This window comes from Podospora bellae-mahoneyi, assembly GCF_035222275.1.
Source record: "Podospora bellae-mahoneyi strain CBS 112042 chromosome 1 map unlocalized CBS112042p_1, whole genome shotgun sequence".
Taxonomy (NCBI): domain Eukaryota; kingdom Fungi; phylum Ascomycota; class Sordariomycetes; order Sordariales; family Podosporaceae; genus Podospora; species Podospora bellae-mahoneyi.
The window spans coordinates 4,040,807-4,058,982 of record NW_026946359.1 but is presented as its reverse complement, the minus strand read 5'-3'; the positions used below and the strand labels follow the sequence as shown (position 1 = coordinate 4,058,982).

The 18,176-nt window shown below is 53.7% G+C and overlaps 5 protein-coding genes across 5 annotated transcripts; 4 read left to right on the top strand and 1 right to left on the bottom strand.

The window, feature by feature from the left end:
- Positions 1-2,752: 2,752 nt before the first annotated feature.
- QC761_112410 (uncharacterized protein) lies at positions 2,753-5,035 on the top strand (the record flags this gene model as incomplete). The annotated part of the gene is made up of 1 exon (XM_062874524.1): positions 2,753-5,035. One exon carries the CDS (start codon positions 2,753-2,755, stop codon positions 5,033-5,035), a length of 2,283 nt encoding a protein of 760 aa, XP_062737662.1.
- A 1,870-nt stretch (positions 5,036-6,905) lies between these two features.
- On the top strand, positions 6,906-9,998 carry QC761_112400 (uncharacterized protein). Its single transcript, XM_062874523.1, has 2 exons — positions 6,906-8,081; positions 8,136-9,998. The coding sequence occupies exons 1-2, from the start codon at positions 7,446-7,448 to the stop codon at positions 9,678-9,680; spliced, it is 2,181 nt and encodes a 726-aa protein (XP_062737661.1). The 5' UTR covers positions 6,906-7,445; the 3' UTR covers positions 9,681-9,998.
- Positions 9,999-11,043: 1,045 nt separating this feature from the next.
- QC761_112390 (uncharacterized protein) lies at positions 11,044-12,447 on the top strand (the record flags this gene model as incomplete). Its single annotated transcript, XM_062874522.1, has 1 exon — positions 11,044-12,447. One exon carries the CDS (start codon positions 11,044-11,046, stop codon positions 12,445-12,447), a length of 1,404 nt encoding a protein of 467 aa, XP_062737660.1.
- Positions 12,448-12,788: 341 nt separating this feature from the next.
- Positions 12,789-16,054, top strand: SRC1 (inner nuclear membrane protein enriched at telomere/subtelomere region). The gene is made up of 2 exons (XM_062874521.1): positions 12,789-14,753; positions 14,875-16,054. Exons 1-2 carry the CDS (start codon positions 13,189-13,191, stop codon positions 15,482-15,484), a joined length of 2,175 nt encoding a protein of 724 aa, XP_062737659.1. The 5' UTR covers positions 12,789-13,188; the 3' UTR covers positions 15,485-16,054.
- On the bottom strand, positions 15,705-18,139 carry HIS1 (ATP phosphoribosyltransferase (ATP-PRTase) (ATP-PRT)). Its single transcript, XM_062874520.1, is given in 4 exon segments — positions 15,705-17,122; positions 17,182-17,513; positions 17,690-17,967; positions 17,980-18,139. 2 exon segments carry the CDS (start codon positions 17,348-17,350, stop codon positions 16,059-16,061), a joined length of 1,233 nt encoding a protein of 410 aa, XP_062737658.1. The 5' UTR covers positions 17,351-17,513; positions 17,690-17,967; positions 17,980-18,139; the 3' UTR covers positions 15,705-16,058.
- Between the last annotated feature and the right edge of the window lie 37 nt (positions 18,140-18,176).

Genomic DNA, 18,176 nt, shown 5'->3' with positions numbered 1-18,176 from the left:
TAATAAGGTAAGGTACACATCTGGCTGGATCTTGCATATCTCTTGGGGTACTTGTCGTGCATTGCATTCCCGCTTCTACTTTGGTTTTTTGTGCATTCCAGCGCGTATAGATTGGGGAAGGCGGGGGAAGGCGGTTTTGACAGGTGATGGGGTGGTGTGGTGACTCGAATTTGATATTTACCTAGTGAAAAAGCTTGGGGGTGTTGATTGGGTGTGAAGTGATGTTGCTGATGCGAATGGAGATGTAGAGAGGTTTGGAGTGAGGAGCGATTTAGCTACCTATGTGAAAAAGGTGCTTGTGTGATGACATGTATGGGCGACACGCAGAGGTTGAGGTGGAGAGAGGGCAACATTCAGGCGGCTGAAGCTGGTAACCTATGCATCGTTGACAGGGCCGTAGTGGCCGCTTCAAGCGGTCGGTTTATCGGATCATGGTCGTGACCGTACCGCCGGATGCTGCTGCTCACCGTGGTCATCATCACCAATGAGGGTGGGGATGCTTGGAGGGGCTGGTCTCTTGGGCCTCACCGGGCGGCTATGGAGGACAAGGAGACCGATTTGAGGGTATCCTGGCTTCATGCTGTGTGATGGCAACATTCTGAACGGGGCCGAAATGAGAGGGGGAAAGAATTCAGGTTTTTCAAGAAAAGGGGGTTTACTACAGCGTTGAGGCGCTCTGGTATCATCTATCTTGGTCTGGAAGATGAGATCAGTATATTGATAGATCATAATAAGGAGCGCGCCGCCGAAAATTTGTCTATATAGATCTTTACACGTAGATCCCAACATGTGGAAAATGCTGATTCCTTTTTATAAACGATGACCGGCTGGTCGATGTGTATCTCAGGAGCAAGTTCCTCCGATATCTCGCTGTGCCTGGATGCGCCTTGGAGTTTATGAGCCGCGCCGCTGCTGATGGAGGGGTCATTTATCAAAGTCCGGTCAGCCACTCCAGCTATCTGGTACCTACACTGCTACACTTGTCCTGATCATAGAGGGACTAGAGATTTGCACTTGCAACACATGTTGGAAGATCAAAATTTACATTAGTGTATATCCATGGAACTGACATCATAGTAGACAAGCCTTTGCAAACAAGCAATTCGAGCCGACTCCATTTTTTTTTTTTTTTCTTGAAGAGCACCGAGGAGTCACAGGCCACGGGCCGCATGGTGGGGTTCGTTCAACGTTCTTCTCTCGAGCCGTTTTGGGGTTAGCGCCAGGGGAACTGCCAGGAGGCTAACGTTTCAAGTGCAGGGTTGCCATTTGGTGGTAGTCTCAGCGCCATGTCACCTTGTGCTTGGTTCACCAAAGCGATCTCCCCGCCGAGCGGCCGACACGGAAAAAGACTGGACGAACACGAACGCCTCTCCAATCATCAGTCACGAGGTGACAAGCTCAAGTGAACGAAGAGTCTCCGTCAACGACTCAACGGAGAACATCTGCTCCCTTTGTCTCTTGATGTCGGTCGTTCGACAAAACTGGAGAACAAACGGCCAAACCACACGTGCTAATGGATGATCTTAAACCATCTCCACCATGGTGAATCCAATCCTCAATGCCCCCATCAGAAACAATTTCGCGGTCTGGGATGGTTGGATTGGCTGTTTTGTGCAACACCAAGATTGGGATGGAAGAGTCGAAGACGGTCCGAGGTTTGTCATTGATTTGCAGGCCTCGAGGCACCACACTGGCCAATTTCTGTTTGCGCCTGTGCCCCTTTTCCCCCTTGCGCAAGATGGACAAGGTCTCTCACAAGCCCCCGCTACATGGCTGACCCGCTGCAGTTGCATGCGACTGGAGGTCACTCGCATGATGGGCTACAAATGAGGGTCCAGGACCACCCTGCCAGCTCCATTGGGGTTTCTGATTCGACCAAGCCCCCGGCTCCCGTTCCCCTGGTCAGACTCTCCCCGAGTTCATTCTCCGTGGTGCGGTCTGGCGGTCCTCGCCCGATGTCTCGGTCACACTGGCCGGCTGTCTCCCAATCTCCCCCTCTCTCTCCGTCTCTTGCTTCTCGCGTCTTTCTCTCCTCTTTCCGCTTCGCGTGTTTGTCGTCGTCGTTTGTCCTTTTGCTCGCCTCTTGAGAGTTGCGAATTGCATCGTGAGTGGGAAAAGTTGAAACTCGTCCGGCACAGTTTCCAGAACTTCAGCTTTTTCTCGTCACCAAAACTTGGCTTTGATTGAGAGAAACAACACATACGCTCAGACGCTCCCCCCTCTCTCCATCTTGCGACACGAACGCCCCCTTTCACGACGGGAACCAAGGAGACGAGTTTGTTTCTTCCTCGACACGATCGACCGCCGTTTTGTCGGGAAACAAAGCAACAAGTTTGTTCCGTCGATCATCCTCTTTTGCTCCCCAGCAAGGGCCGGCCCTCAAACTTTCCAGATCACCATCATTTTATTCTCCGTGTTGCTGGTTGTGCAGAGTGTGCCACAGTGACCACAGCAGCTCAAGGAAAAGTCCGGATCAAACACCGTGCCTCTCTGTGCCAATCCTTCTCCGGGGCTCCTTGGTTTTGATATTCTTTCGATTTGGGAGCAACCACTTTCATCTTGCTCCCCAAAGTGAACATTTGCCCAACGACTCGTCACCCTTCGAATCGACAGTAAAAAGGACGGGACTCGATATGTTCTTGTAACTCGGAGGACACCATCGCCACCCTTTCTTACGTTTGTCAACTCGGAGGAAGTAATTGATCTCTAGGTCGCTCATCACCGCGACTGACGAGACAGGTACACAATCACAATGTCTCTCCCTCAGCCAGAGACACCCTTGAATGACGCTTGTTCCGTCATCTTCGACCACACGCTTTACACATACTCGGCCGACGCATTTCAGTCTTTGAGGCTCGAACCAGGTGCCGAGTGGGAGGTTTTACCTCAGGGCGAGAAGGTCACGGGTGGTGCTTGCGTCGGCTCGACAACAGGAAATCCAGCGACGTCGGCGTTCTTTGTGGTTGGGGGAAAGGGGGGCAACCCAAAGTATCTGGGGCTTCAGAAGTTTACCTTCTCGACCGGTCAATGGGAGAACGTTCCCGTGGATACCCTCGATATTAGCGGCAGGACAGGACACAGCGCTGTTTACCTCAACAGCACAGACTCTATTCTGGTATATGGTGGTGGCTCAGAGGGTCAAGCATCATCGCAGACATTCACCGTCGGCGCAGCCGCACCACATACTATTCGTTCTCACGAATCATGGGCGCCACCAGCGGTAAAGCCCATTCTGTTGCCTTGGTCTACTCACGAAGCTGTTATGCTTGGTGGTAATCCCGACAACAAACAGGTTTATCTCTTCAATAACGAGGAGGGGAAGTGGCTAGACTCCAGGGCAACGCTCGCAACACCACTCAAAGATGCTTCGGCAGTTCAGGCCGTACTTCTGGGTGGCGCCGATGGGTCACAGAACCTGCTCACCTTCGACATGACCGAGTCACCGAACATTGTGAGGAGGACTGTCCTCTACACTGGTCCAGGACAGCCAGTAGCAGCCGCCGCACCAGTTACCAAGAGGTCCGCCAGGAGAAGGACGCGGAGTGCTGCCAGGCAGCAGAGGCGGAGATTTGAGCCATTAACACTGAATAACTGGCCGGCGTATAACTCATCGCTCGCCCCAACAACAACACGAACAAACTTCGCCCTGGCTAAGGATATTGATGGAATGGTTGTGATTGCCGGTGGTAATAGTGAGGACCCGGTAGCCATGTTTGACACGACGACGAATACTTGGCAGAATGCCACAGAAATGCTTGGTCAAATCAGACTTCTTTCTCTGGATGATGAAGAATCATCGACTACGCTGTCTTCGACGACTGCTACCTCGACAACCGCGACACTCTCCACGTCGACATCCTCGACGCTGGCTACGATTACTAGCGATGCTGCCGCTGCGGCAACGGCAACCCCAACCGAAACAGACGCTCCTGTGGCTGGTGGCTCCGGTTCAAACGTCAACATGATCCTCGGCGCTGTGCTTGGGTCTGTCTTCGGACTGGCGCTCATTTTGGGTCTGATCTATTTCTGCCTGCGGAGACGCACGAGACAGCAGGCTCATACAGAGGCTGGCCACATTAGAAGATCCAACGGCGCGTCTTCAAGCGACAAGGACGGTATTGGTTACGCCAAGGACAGACTTGCCTTCGGTCAGGGTCCAGCTGGGGTATTCCGGGGACATCAGTCTCAAGGCTCCAAGAGTTCCTTCTCTTCCATGGCCATCCTCATGGGTCGCGCTAGTGAGAGTAAGCCAAGGCTACCAGGCATAGGCCGCAAGGGCAGCAAGTCCAGCAACGGCAGTAAGCGCGATTCTGGAGACAGCGTTTTCAGAGCGTTCAAGAGCACAATCAGCAAGCCCATCCTTCCCGAGGTGCCATCCCCGCAGCCTATGCGGGACGAGAAAGGCGTATCATTTACTACCGAGACGGCTGAACCAAGACCACGGAACCTGACCACAACGGACAAGCGAGAAAGCACTCGCAGAAGCTCTGGTTGGAATCGCTACTGGTCTGGAGGCTCGGCGCTTAACATGCTCGGCTTTGGTAGCAGCAACTCGAATATCAAGAACAATTCGCAGCGGACTACCCTACACTCAGAGCGGAGCTCCAAGTACAGTGATCAGCAGAACCGTATGACCCAGGACAGCGTTACTGTACCTCGCCTTCAGATTCACGAGCCTCGTCTGTCATTCAGCCGTGTCAACTCTCACAGCCCCACCATCGCCACATATAACAACACCAAGTTCAACGAAGGCATGAGTGCTCAGATCGAGACGGGGCGTCCGATCAGCGCGGTGAGCGACCTCTCCATGTCGGCCTATTCGAGCGGCATTCCAGAGTCTGTTCATGAAGTCTGGGATCCTACTGCTAGCAACAACCGGCCTTGGGGCATGGAGCGACAAAACTCATCGAACACTGGCATCTACGCCACGGCTCTCGCTCCAGCTTCTGCAGCCAAGCCCCCTGCTGAGCCGGCGCCTCTGCGCAAGCAGCCATCTGCTGTACGCGATGATATGAGCTGGCTCAACCTTGGCTAAAGTCCAACACAGTTCTGCGTCCGCGCCACGACCCCTATCACGACCAAAACATCTTTATGACGCTTGATACCCACGACATGCCTCCTTCCATCATCTACTGGTCTTGGATGCCGTGGACACTCGCCTTTAGATCTCCTTTTGGGCTCACAAAATCACCGGACTTTTTACTTTTTCTTACACTGCATATTTTGTTTTGGCAATTTTCTTCCGCTCTGTACAATCGGCTGTTTGTTTTCTCTTCTCTTTATTCACCCAGCACTGCTAGCATTGCTTTGGCGACCCGGGTTTGGTCATTAATATTGTCTTTTTTGAGGGGTCTTCGCTTCATAAGATCCGATGATACCACTGTGTTTTCTTTTTTTTGTTAAGTTATTACCCTCTCATCAGTCTCACTAGATTATCTAGTCATGGCTGTGGCGCTCCTTGGTTTTCTACCTTTGTTAAAAATCTTCTTTTTTTCCCCAAAAAATCGCGTTGGACATGCCTAGTGGGCAATACAATTGCTAATGGCAGCCATGGGTGGAAGGATATTTGAATGGGGGTGAGGTGGAGGGGGCAGAGAGCAGAGGAAAGAGGAATGAGGGATGTTTGGATATTGTGTGGGATTGTATTTAGGAGTGGGCTCTTTGGTCTATAATTGGCCGTTGAGTAGAACACGTAAAAATATCATGGCTGTATGTCCTGAGTAATAAGGCCCAAAGTTCTCACTAGTAACAAAGTTCCAGTCGCGTTCCGCTTTTTGACTGTTACCCGCGTTCAAGGCAAACCATTTCCAGGCTAAGTTTACATCAGTCATCAAAAGCTTGTTTTCGCACTACGGCAGAAGCCGGAACCTTTAGACACATGGCAGAGCACTAAACCCACGAGATTGGAGCGGGAGTTGAAAAAGCAACCACAGTTGTTGGCTGGAAATGCAACCTTCGTTACGTCTAGAGGGTGCGCCACTCGCGACATTCAGGGTGGTTAGGGCCTTCGGTCAACGAATCTAGAAAAACATGTTTCCAGAAAGGAAGAAGAAGAAGAAGAAGCTGTTCACCCCAAACACCTCTCACGGAGGACGCGCTCCGATGACAAGCTGACTTTCAAGGTCCGCAATGGCAAACCCGCTGGCCCAGCCCCGAACTTTGAACCTGCCAAGCGTGGGGTTCTTTGAAGGCTTTCACGATGTGATGGTGGATTCATTATTCAACGCCTGCAGTTGACATGCACGAGGTGGAGCATTGATCACCCAGGAACACCCTCGCTTCCTCAAATTCAACCATCATGCACATCCGAGGAGCACGGCAGCCATGTCTACATTAATCTTACCGAGCACATGTCTGGAAAAGGCACACAACCATGTGGTACAATGCAGATCACGAGGGAAAGCCACCTCGGAATACCTACGGGTAGAATATTTACCAGATCCAGAGGGGCATACATCTAACCCATCTATCTAACCCCCACGAAATTGTTCGAGACCCTGACAACCACCGCTCTCTATCGAGATGGTGCCTGACCAACTCGAGCTCAAGCTTTCCGGGTCGAGGGAAGAGGTATCATCTGCCGTAGCTTGCCGATGAAACTGCCATGGGCCTCATCAGCTCGACCAATTTTTCCAGGGCATGGCTAAGGGCTTGTCGCCCCAGGTGTGAGTGTGTCCAGCGTCGGGAGGCTCTCGAGGGGAAGTTGAGGTAATGATTATTTGGGGGCCTTACTTAATACCCGTCCGAGCTTTCAGCGCGACACCTGCCGTTCCGGAAGCGCAGCTTGGGGCTGGGTTGGTGCGGGGGAAACTGGGAGACATGGGGGGTTCGAGGTGTGGGAGACAAACATCGTGGGGCAGCGCGCACTGACCATAGCGGACTTGGTTTCCATTTCAATCTGTGGCCCCCCCCCACCATCAGAACACCTCGGAGCCGCAACCCTTTTGAAAGTCTGCCGTTCAACGTCGGTCGCAGCCAGTCACACCAGGAGACAAATTTCGTGGACCCTTCGCCGTGCTCAACCCAACCGCGACGGGTGCTGCCCTGCGCTCTACCGATCCTGACGAGGACACCTGTTGCGCGCCCATTGAGCCCTTCCCGTTCCGTGACCGCTCGCCCGATAACGATACAGATATCCCGCCCGCCGAAAGCTCAAGGCCGTTTAACGATAACGGTTTTACCCCAGCCGGTGACTCTCCCCTGAGCGCGCAACTAGAACGCCACTGTCGTATCCATCTCGAAGTCGAACGAGAAGTTGGGCATCGTCCGTCGTGTTGGGACACAGGAGCAAGGAAAGAATCATAGAACTCGCCAAGACTGGAAAAACGAAAGCGCGGCGGATCCGTCAACCACCTTTTTGACCTTTTGAGATATCCCGCCCGCCAGATCGTGTCTCACAACCCACGGATCATCAGACACAAGTGGCGCACACAGCCTAACCCGCAATGGATTCTTCTGGGTGGCCTGTCGGGGACCATGGCGTTCATACCACTACGGCCGAAGATGACTTTCAGCAATATCTGGACATGACCAACATGAACAACCTGGCAGAGGGCATCGACTACAATTTCCAAGGTTTCCAGTCCTCTGCCGGCGCGCACATGCTGCAGGTTTCCGGGCGCGAACAGTTGGACACCCCAATGACAGGAAGCGATGCGCCTATGCTCCTATCACCATCGATGCCAGCGATGCAGCATCAGGTGCCGGCCATCACAACAACGGGGGGTCCCTACCAGTCTATACCCACCACCATGATGCCGCCTCCAACACCAAGCGAGACGATTGTGAACAGCATTGACGCCCAAATTCACTTTCTTCAACAGCAAAAGATGCAGGCTCAGCAGCGGCAGGTGGAAGAACACGCAGCCTTCTTCGCTCATCAGCAACAGAACCGCATGATTCCACCGACACCACAGAGTCTGGAGATGGTTCCAGCTGCCAACCCTTTCTATGCCCAGCGGAATGCCACAGAACCGCAGCAGCAACACCCGCACCCACACCGAACACAACACCCACATCAACAGCAGCACCCACAGCAGGCCGTAGACTATAGGTATCAGAGAGCGAAGGACCAGTCTGATGTTTGTTCAAGTCCGTATCCCGGATCAGCCAACAGGTTTGCTGACGGCGTTCAGATGTCCTTCACCCCGTTGGTTTCACCCGCCGTCACGCCTTTGGACACCCACTTCTCGGTCGAATCCCAATTTACTGTTCCGGGAGCCTACTTTAGCCCACTAACGTCACCTGCCCTGCACGCCCAAACAGACCCATTGGCCATGTTTGAGCAAAGACATGGACCCCTGACAACCAGCTCGCCCACGGATATGGATCTCGACGCCGTTGGAGGGACCATGTCCATCGGCACACCGGGAGACCTGGCCAAGAAAATGAGGAAGAATGCAGCCAAGGCGAGGGCAAAGGCGGGCGTGAAGCAGTCGCCAATTTCGAAGCCCCTCAGGAAACGACTGGCAACCACACCAAGCCTCAACTCGCAAGCTCTGAGTGACTTGATGGAGAATGCAGAGCAGGGTCAAGACCATCAACCGTTGCCTACATCCATGATGCACAACTCATCTTCATCGACCACAACCGGGCCGACAGATTCAGAGGATGGCTCGATATCACCAGAAGCCTTGAATGATACGACACCCATCGAAACTGAGATGCCACCGCCCCCGCTCCCCAAACCACGATCTGCGAAGCACTCTCCTTACATTGCACCTCAAAATACCGGATCAGCTCCGGTCATTGCTCTTCAACCACCCAGGCCTGGCGTGGCATCACCTGCCACACCAGCATCTCTGATGAAACTCAGCTCGCCGGGCACCCACACCACCGTGGCTGGAGCTAGCAGGGCTGGCAGCCATGAAGTGGTCGATACCGAAAATATCGAGCTATTTGAGTTGCCTGAATCCGTTTCCAACGTGAATCTCCCACCCAGCCACGCCAACGACACCCCGACACCAAAACAAGCCCCTCAAGATGCCGGACCATCCAGAACACCATCTCTTGCACCTTTGCCATCACCTTCACTGGGTTCCACTGTGGTAAGGCCATCAGGAACAGTCTCAGCCACAGCAAGCCCACAGCTGGGACCTGGTTCGGGATATGGAGCGAAGCGGACACCACAGCTCCTTCCAAGAAATAGCAAAAAGCGGGGGAGTGTCAGCTCGATTCCTGTCTCGCCGGCTCTTAGGCCCAAGATATCGATTTCACCCAACATCAAACCATTGCTGCCGGGCGGAGCAGACCTTGAGGAGACGGCGTCACAACTTCTTGCCAGCAAATCCAACTACCAGCGGATCCTCGAGGGAAACACAGTGCCCGGTGTGTCATACCCCAGCGAGCTCTCCACCAATCTCACGTCCAAGCGGACATCTCACAAGATTGCCGAGCAAGGTCGGCGGAATCGGATCAACTCGGCGTTACAAGAGATTGCCACCTTGCTGCCAAAGCCACCAAAGGACAGTGAAGGGGAAGGCAGCAGCGATAATAAGAGTAAGGATAAAGAGAAGGAGAAGGAGAAGGAAAGAGAGAGGAATGGCGGTGCGCCAAATAGCAAGGCGAGCACAGTGGAGATGGCGATTGAGTATATCAAGCAGCTCCAGCAGCAGGTTGCGGAAGCTAATAAGCGGGCTGAAGAGGCCGAGAAGAAGCTGGCCGAGACTGGGGGTGCCTAATCCAGCATCCAATACGTTTTACAATACGGTTATTATCTGAAGACTCGGGCGCGGGATCATATCTCGGAAGGAAAAGTTGCGATAATTTGGGCAAAGGCCGGGGAGCATGACATCTGCAACATGAGCGAATGGGAATTTCAACAACGACAGGCGTTTAGGCATTCATGTCTGCTTATATTACCTATATGTACAATCGGGATCTGCACTGAATCTACCACATGTCTATGTGTTGTGTAGAAGTTGGGGGTTTGTATGCCTTGTTCGTCTGAGAACCCAAGAGCAGGCGCATAGTAGGAGATACCCAACGGGAGGACGAGGAAAATACACTATCAACGTTGACTATCTGTTTTTATGTCTCGTTTACCACCTGGCTTGTATCGTCGGGGCTCGGTGTCATTGTCTACCGGCCTGTCAACACCGAGGAAGCTGAAAAGACGGCAAGACGGCATCGGCGGTCGGTGAGCTCGGAGATCGGTTTGATGTCTCCGAAGCGGGTGATGTGGTGGTTTGTGAAGTCCCTACTTCAGTGAGTTAGAGGCCGCGTGGGTGCTCTCCTACCAAGACCTGGCTATCTTGAATAGCAATAACCACGACCATGACAATGACAATGACAATGACAATGACAATGACAATGACAATGACAATGACAATGACAATGATTCGAGATTTCAACAGAAACGCGCGGCGATACTACTTCTATATCATTCTTCTGCTGCGCTTTGTGTAGTACAATATGGCTCACATGTGCAGCATTTATGCTCTAATAAGTTGACACTAGCGCTTGTGATTGCGACATAGCACCACAGCATGTATGCGCTATCCACGTGTTGATGATCAATCAGATAAGAAAGCTTGGTCTCTTTTCCTGGGGGTCTTTCTGCACAACTGCGCAATGAAGTGGACCGAGAAAGAAAGGGAGCGTCGTCATCATGAAGTGGCAAATGACTGTCCTGTCCTCACTTTGCCCCTAGTGCCCCTCAGTATGGGACAAGAGCTCGAGGGGCACACCTAGAACTACCCAACTCTCTTGGAGCTTGTAACCACCAGCTCGGAGATATCGCAAAGGGTTTCACAAACCCAGCAGCAAACAGGAGATTGTTGACGCGGTCTGGGCAGCTTTGTCATCGCTTTCGACTAGGTAGGTAGTTGCCGCGTTGACAGGGAGAAAGGTTTGTAAGTGGGTGTACGCAATCAGCTAACAGCTAGCTCTTAAGTGTATATATAACTCGACTCGACACCCTTTTCTCGTCGGGTCGAATACCTTTTTTGCAATCACTTCACACTTCGCTATTACCGACGCTCACACCATTGCTTACTTACCTACCTTAGCATCAAGAAAAAAATTACCACACAGTCAGTCAACATGTCTTTCAATGGCCCAGAAGGTCAAGGTCGCCGTCCTCCCCCTGGAAGCCGACCTCCCCCTCCCCCTCCCGGCTACGGCCCTGAAGGCTTCTGGAATTTTATCAGCTCCATGACCCCCAGCGGCACCGGCTCTACCTCACCTCCCAATACTCGCCCGGGTAACGAAGGCGTAAATGCCCAACCCCCCTTCCCGCCCTTTGGATTTTTCGGCGGTGGCCCCGAAGGCTTCAACTTCAACCCATCCTGGGCTATGCCTCACAACCCTCCCCCTCCTCACCGTCGCGGGCCCCCTGGCCCTCGCTCTGGTGACGACACCGGTGACGACTCCGACGGGCATCACCACCATCCCGGTCGTCACGGTAGACACGGCCGTGGAGGCCACCATGGTCTTCACTCCCGCAGTCGAAACCACAGCCATCCCCGCCGTGAGCCAGATGTAGAGGAGGATCTGTATGACATTACTGCCGCCGCCGGGGCAGCTGAGCACGACCTCACGGGGGCATACGACCGTGCTCGGGAGAGGGAGAAGGAAACGGAGAAAGATGATGACATGAAGAGCACCTCGACCTTGAGAGATGGGATCGACACCCCTACTACGACTACCTTTGAGGATGAGAAAGAAAAGAAGAGGGAGCACCCTGATCCTCCTGAGGACATCCCCTCTGCTTCTTCCGGTCCTGGCCATAGGGGTCGGTGCCGTGATGGGCCCGGAAGAAGGGGTCGCTGCGGACGTGGGTTTGGGGGCGGGAGACACAATTTGTGGGGATGGGGCAGCGGACCAAATGGATTTGGGGCTGAATTCGGCAGACCTCCTTTTGCGCCGCATTTTGGACCGGGAGGTAGTTTCGGTGGGCCGAGACATGCTTCTGGGCCGCAGATTGATATCGGGAGTGCGGTGAGGGGGTTGGGGAATTTGGGGTGGGTGATGGGACAGCACCCTTTGGCCAAGGGGCTGAGGGAGTACTTCTCTGGTGGGCAGAGCAACGGGGAGAATAATGGAAGGGAGGAGGGGGTGTTGTTTGAAGGAGAGGAGACTGCCAGCCCGCCGGCGGATGTGTTTGATTCGAACACTGCTTGGGCTGTGCACGTTGCTGTTCCGGGGGCGAAGAAGCGGGATGTGGGTGTTCATTGGGACAAGGAGAGAGGTGTGCTTGTGGTTAGTGGGGTGATCTACAGGCATGGAGATGAGGAGTTTTTGAAGGGGCTGGTTACGGCGGGGAGGACGGTTGGGTTGTTCGAGAAGAAGATCAAGATGCCGCCTGCGGAGACGGAGAACAGTGATGTGGAGGTGGATGCGGATGGGATCAGTGCAAAGCTGGAGGACGGTGTCTTGTTTATTGTCGTTCCCAAGAAGAAGAAGGAGAAGGGCACTGGGGAGATCAAGAGAATTCAAGTGCTTTAACAGAATGAATCAACCATGACAATGGAAAGGGAAATTCAGGGGCATATTTTTGGGGTTAGGGTTGTTATGTTAATTATGTTGGAAGGCGGTATCAGTATTTTAATTGGTTTCTTGTCTCAGAAAGCTAGATGGGGCACCTCAAAAGTAGAAAAATCAAAAATATCCCGGAAATCTGATCAATATTGCACATTTGAGCAAAGTGAAGCTATTCAGAACCATCTTGTTGATGTCAAGGGTGGCGAGTGATGATGCTAAGCCACACGTGGCTGACCCCAGATTTTGCCCCACGTGAAAGCACCAGCTGTTGCCACCGACAACCAAACTTGGCACTCCACTTTCGTCATCCATGTATTTTGTGTACTGATGCGTCGAGCCCACTTCGCAACATCAACAGAAGCTGTGAACTTTTTTTCTCCTTATCCCCCGCTTCGTTTCATTCATATCTGTCCAGAGAAGGGAAGCACCTCGTGTCTCATTTTTTTAGAACTCTTCGCTTGCTCCGCGACTCCAGGTCCTGCCTGTATATCGGCCGCATGCATCGTCATTGACAGAATCATACCAACCTGTCACAGCAGCTCTCCGGCAACTGACAAAGCGCAGGCAGCTCAAGGCACCCGCCGATAAGCTTCTCCCTATCAGGTCGCAACTTCTTCGCCTTTCCCGTTCCCAACCCTTCTTTTAAACTTGAATTTGCTATTACCGCCATCTACAACCACACCGCCCTACGAGACGACCGCCGCCATGTCCGACACTGAGAGTGTCGACTACCTGCAGCCGGACTTCGATCCAAAGTCGTTGACGGTGCCGCGACTGCGGTCAATTCTGGTCACTTATAATGTTCAATATCCATCGACCGCAAAGAAGTCAGACCTGATCGAGCTCTTTGTCGATCAGGTGCTTCCGCAGTCCAAGAAGATTCTTGCTGCGCGCGCTCGTGTCAAGCGGATGAGCCGCGGTATTGTCGACGCTGATTCCGAACACACGAGCAGCACTGATTTCGGCAACGACTTCGAGGACCTGCAACCACCTCCGGCCTCGGTGTCGCGTCGGTCAAGGTCGCCAAGGAAGCCTACGAGGATCAAGCGCGAGTCGGAAGACCCAGAGCACCTTCCTGTGGTGACGCCTGTGCGAAACCGGGCCAGCAGCCCTCGGAAGAGGACATCGCGCTCCGTCAGCGCGCAACCACCATCGTTTTCCGACGCCGAGACTGCCGCCGAGCCTGAGCCACCTCGGACCATTACCCGCGAAACTCCTTTCAAGACACCCAAGGCAGAGCCGGATCAGCGCGATAACTTTTTCAAGCGTACGCCAGAGACGGAGAGCGTGTTCAGCAGTGATAACCCGTTCCAGAGTGGGGCGAACACTCCCGCAACAGCGATCAAGACGCCCTCCCATCGTCGCAAGACGTCAGGGTTTGACTCTGTGAGGAGACAGCAATTCGTCACGCCTTCGACCTCTTGCCGTCAGACGGACGGCCCCGTGTTTGGGGGCACTCCCGCACCATCTACAATCAGCCGAACGTTTGAGATCCCTGCTGCCAACTACAGGGCTCAGACACCAGACATGGAAGCTGGGGAGGAGTTCACTCCTGATGAACAGTTGGCTCTCATGCAGGAGGAGGCTGCCAATCCTCAGCTCGCTCTTGCTCGGCAGCCGCCTCCTCCCAAGAAGAAGTCGAGCTTGTCGACACCATTCTGGGTTCTATTTACGACACTCCTTGTCGCCTATGCTGCTTGGTACAGGCAAGAGAAGGTTGCGGTGGGATACTGTGGCTTGGGCCGGGAGCCTACCGAACTTATTCCGTCGACTATTCAAATCCCAGAGTGGGCATCAGAGGTTGCCTCCCGTTTCGATATCGAGGATATTCAGGTTCCTGAGTGGGTCTTCACCTATATTGAACCCCAATGCGAGCCTTGCCCCCCACACGCCTACTGCTACGAGGACTTCACTGCTCGTTGTGAGCCCGACTTTCTCCTGAAGCCTCACCCACTTTCCCTCGGCGGAGTCATCCCACTGCCTCCCACTTGTGAGCCAGATGGAGAGAAGGTTCGCCGTGTTCAGGCTGTTGCAGACAAGGCTGTCGAGGAGCTGCGGGATCGAAGGGCCAAGTACGAGTGTGGTGAACCTCTCAAGCCAGAGGGGCAGCCATTGGACAGCCCGTCGATCGACGAAGCGGAGCTTAAACAAATTCTTAGCCAAAAGCGGAGCAAGAGAATGGCCGCTGATGAGTTTGACGACCTTTGGGTTGCCGCGATTGGAGAGGTCAAGTCTCGGGGTGAAGTGGAAGTCCACAGCGATGAAAATGTGTAAGTTTTGCCCGCCCCTGTACAACCAGCATGGAGTCCCTCTTGTTCTGCGGCTGTCGTGTTACATATTTCTTGGTATCTGACACATCTTGACTAACCAGACCCGTGGCTGGATCTGTAGAACCGGAAGTGCCGGAGGCTTTCCTACCACCAGCCTATCGTCCACCTCTCTCGCTGGCCTTCCGCTCACGTGCGCCATCCAGCGGTCGGCGAAGCTCGGACTGGCAAGACATCGACTCTCTATTGGTGGACTAATCATGTCGCTACTGTCGATTCTTTATGGGCGTCGCCGCTTCCAGAAGAACCGCGCTCTGGCAGCGCGGGTGCCGGCCCTGGTTGACGTTGTCCTTGATCGCCTCGCCAATCAGAAGGAACTCGCTTTTGAGGATGAGAAGGAGGACGCCTTCCTTTTCTTGCCAAACCTTCGGGACGATCTGCTTCGCTCGATGCACAGCCTGGCTGACCGGGAGCGCCTGTGGACTCGGGTTCGTGCTCTGGTTGAGCAAAACGCCAATGTTCGCACCGGGCAGAGGGAGAGTCACAATGGTGAAGTCGGTCGTGCCTGGGAGTGGATTGGGCCAAGCAGTATCGCCAACGGTGAGGGTTCGGCGAGGAGGTCGGGAAGAAAAAGCATGAGAGTGTCGTGGGGTCCTGGCGTAAAGGATGAGGATGAGCAAGAGGTTGTGCCGCACAGGAAGTGGGAGGAGGGACCGGGAAGGCCGATCTACTGATCTTTCTTTTCTATTCTTCTTTCGCCCGTATATTTTTTCATTTGTATTTATTTCGCCACAAACTGTTAATGTTTCTTTTTGTTTTGGGGGGCCTTATTCCGAGTTGGTACTCTGGCGAGTTAAGATAGGAGAGACAGAAAGATCTGCTGCTTATCGCAGTAGTGGGGATCTTGATGAATGAGGAAGAAATGGTTCTGATTTTCCTTGGTGTGTGGTCTTTTTGGTCTTTTATGGGAAAGAAACAATGGCGTTTGTGAGGGGGTCGTGTTGTTTTCCTTGATATATCCCCATTCTCTCTTTCGGCAACTGGACCTGAGGATTTCGCAAGACTGAAATTGTATCTGTTTGCAATTGCGTTCCGTACTGCGTATCATTCCTTTTTCTCTATCCAAATCATGACTTTATTCAGGGGTAACGGACTCTCTACGAGACTGCCAAACGGTCGCTAGTCGGGGGTATCAGAAGACCCATACATGTACAGGTAGATAGCCTCCACAAAATCCAAAGAGTTTTTACACCCAACATTGCAGAGATCTCAACCAAGATCAGAAAAACTTGTACAGGTATCAATTTTTTATGTATCCCAAACCCCGACCCCCTTTTCTGACAGTTCTTTTTCTGCCTCCATCGTCACACTCAGCTCCCACGGGTGTTGTGAATGTCCAAAACAAGAATATCCGTCGCGCCAACCTTGGTGAGGTCGTCCATAACAGGCGCGATCCGCTTCTTCTCGACCATAGCGCTGACGGCGACCCAGCCGTCCTCCTCGAGAGAAGTGACGGTGGGGGCGCGCTTGCCGGGGGTGACCTTTGTCGCGTCGACGAGCTGGGCGCGGGGGACGTTGTACTGGCAGAGGACGTACTTTTGGGCCGTGATGACGCCGTTGATGCGGGCGGCGATGAGGTCGACCATGGCTGGGTTGGAGGGGGCCTTTGACTTGATGAGGATGGCCGAGGTTTCGACCACGGTTTCGATGGCTTTGAGACCGGCGGCTTTCATTGTTTCGCCAGATTCTTTTGAGGGGGGTTAGTAAGGGGAAGAATAAACATGGGAGAGAAAAAAGCATACCGACAAGATCAACAATACCATCCGCCACACCCAACGCGCACGCCGCCTCGACACTCCCGCTCAACTCAATAATCTTCGTCCTGAGTTTCCTCCCGGCGTAGCTGGCCGTACTGTCGACCTTGATGCCCTCCTGCTCGAGCTCCAACCTGGCAAAGTACTCGGACGCGAGGTGGACAAAGCTGGTGCCGATGTTCTTCCCGATCAGGTCCTTGCCCGTCTGGTACTCCCCCTTGGCCGGGACCTGTATCTGGAGCTTGCAGGAGCCGAACCCGAGGTCGAGGATGGTGTCGCAGCCCCGGGGCTTCTCGTCCTTGGGGGACCACTCGTTGCTCATGCGGCGGGCGCGCGCGATGGCGCGGACACCGGCGTCGTGTTCCTGGACCTGGTCATAGCCCGTAATGCCGAGGTCGACGCGGCCCTCGCCGACGAAGGTGGGGATGTCGGCCGCGGGGAGGAAGACGAGGGCGATGGGGAGGTTCTTGACGAGGGCGATGTCGAGGCGGTTCTCGCGCTTGAACTGGATGTCGGCGCCTTCGAGGAGGTTGAGGGCTGCTTGGAGGAGACGACCCTCTTTTCGGAGGTGTCAATATGGGTGGGAGGTTAGAGGAGGGGAGAAGGGAGGCGCGTACTCTTAGGAACTGCGAAGAGCAGACGGCCTTCTAGGCTGTTGAGACTGATTAGCTCTGGTGGAGGCATGATATATATGGGGAAGAAACTGGCGCAAACCCAACCAGACAGGACAGCACAAAGCAGAGGGGATAGAGGGGAAGGAAAAACCCACCTGTTTACCAAATCCATACTGACTGGGGACGTGGCTCCTAATATGCGCTGAAGAGGGAAGGGCAGGGTGGTTTACCAAACAGGAAGAGAGGGTAACGGCCGGCCTGGGGGGGGGTCCAGGGTAACTTCAACGTGGGATTGCGCGGGGTGTACAGCTGCAAACTGCAGGAGAAGACGTTCACTTTTGAGTATGGGTCAGTCAATGAGGTTCTCATGTATGGAGAAGGGTGTTGCAGAAGATTGGGGAAGGGGGTCTAGACACACGACAGGGACAGTGGTGATGGCGGGGTGAAATATCGAGAAGCCAGAATGACTAGGACGGGGAACGCGCAAAACGCACAACACTGACACACACACCTAGGAATAGAGAGATGGACTGGGATGTACTGATTGGGCTGTTCTGTACTTCTATGTTCTAGTGCGGCATGTTTGGGTCCGCAATGAGTCCCCATATCTCTTGGTCGAGTCACCGGCCTGATTTTTCTCCTCCCACCACCCAAATCCACGTTCCTGAATCGGAGCGCCGTTACTGGTGCCCCTCGTCAGGAATGGTGGGGTAGCTCGGTGCCAGCCCTGAACCCGACCCTCCCGTGGGGGGCGACATCCACCGAAGAGCATCCACCACGGCATCGGCTTTGGGGTTTCACATTGGGAAAGCGTTTGGTACCGGTAGGCAACGATATGTCAACATCTTATATCTGTATAAAATTGAGTTTCCGCCGTTGTGGACTATCACGGTTGAGTAGAAGGCTAGGAGTTGGCGCAACGTCATCTGGTCGCAGGTCAAGTCTCTGTTGGCTAGTAACGTCTCACGACAGCTACTTCATACAAATATAATAGTAGT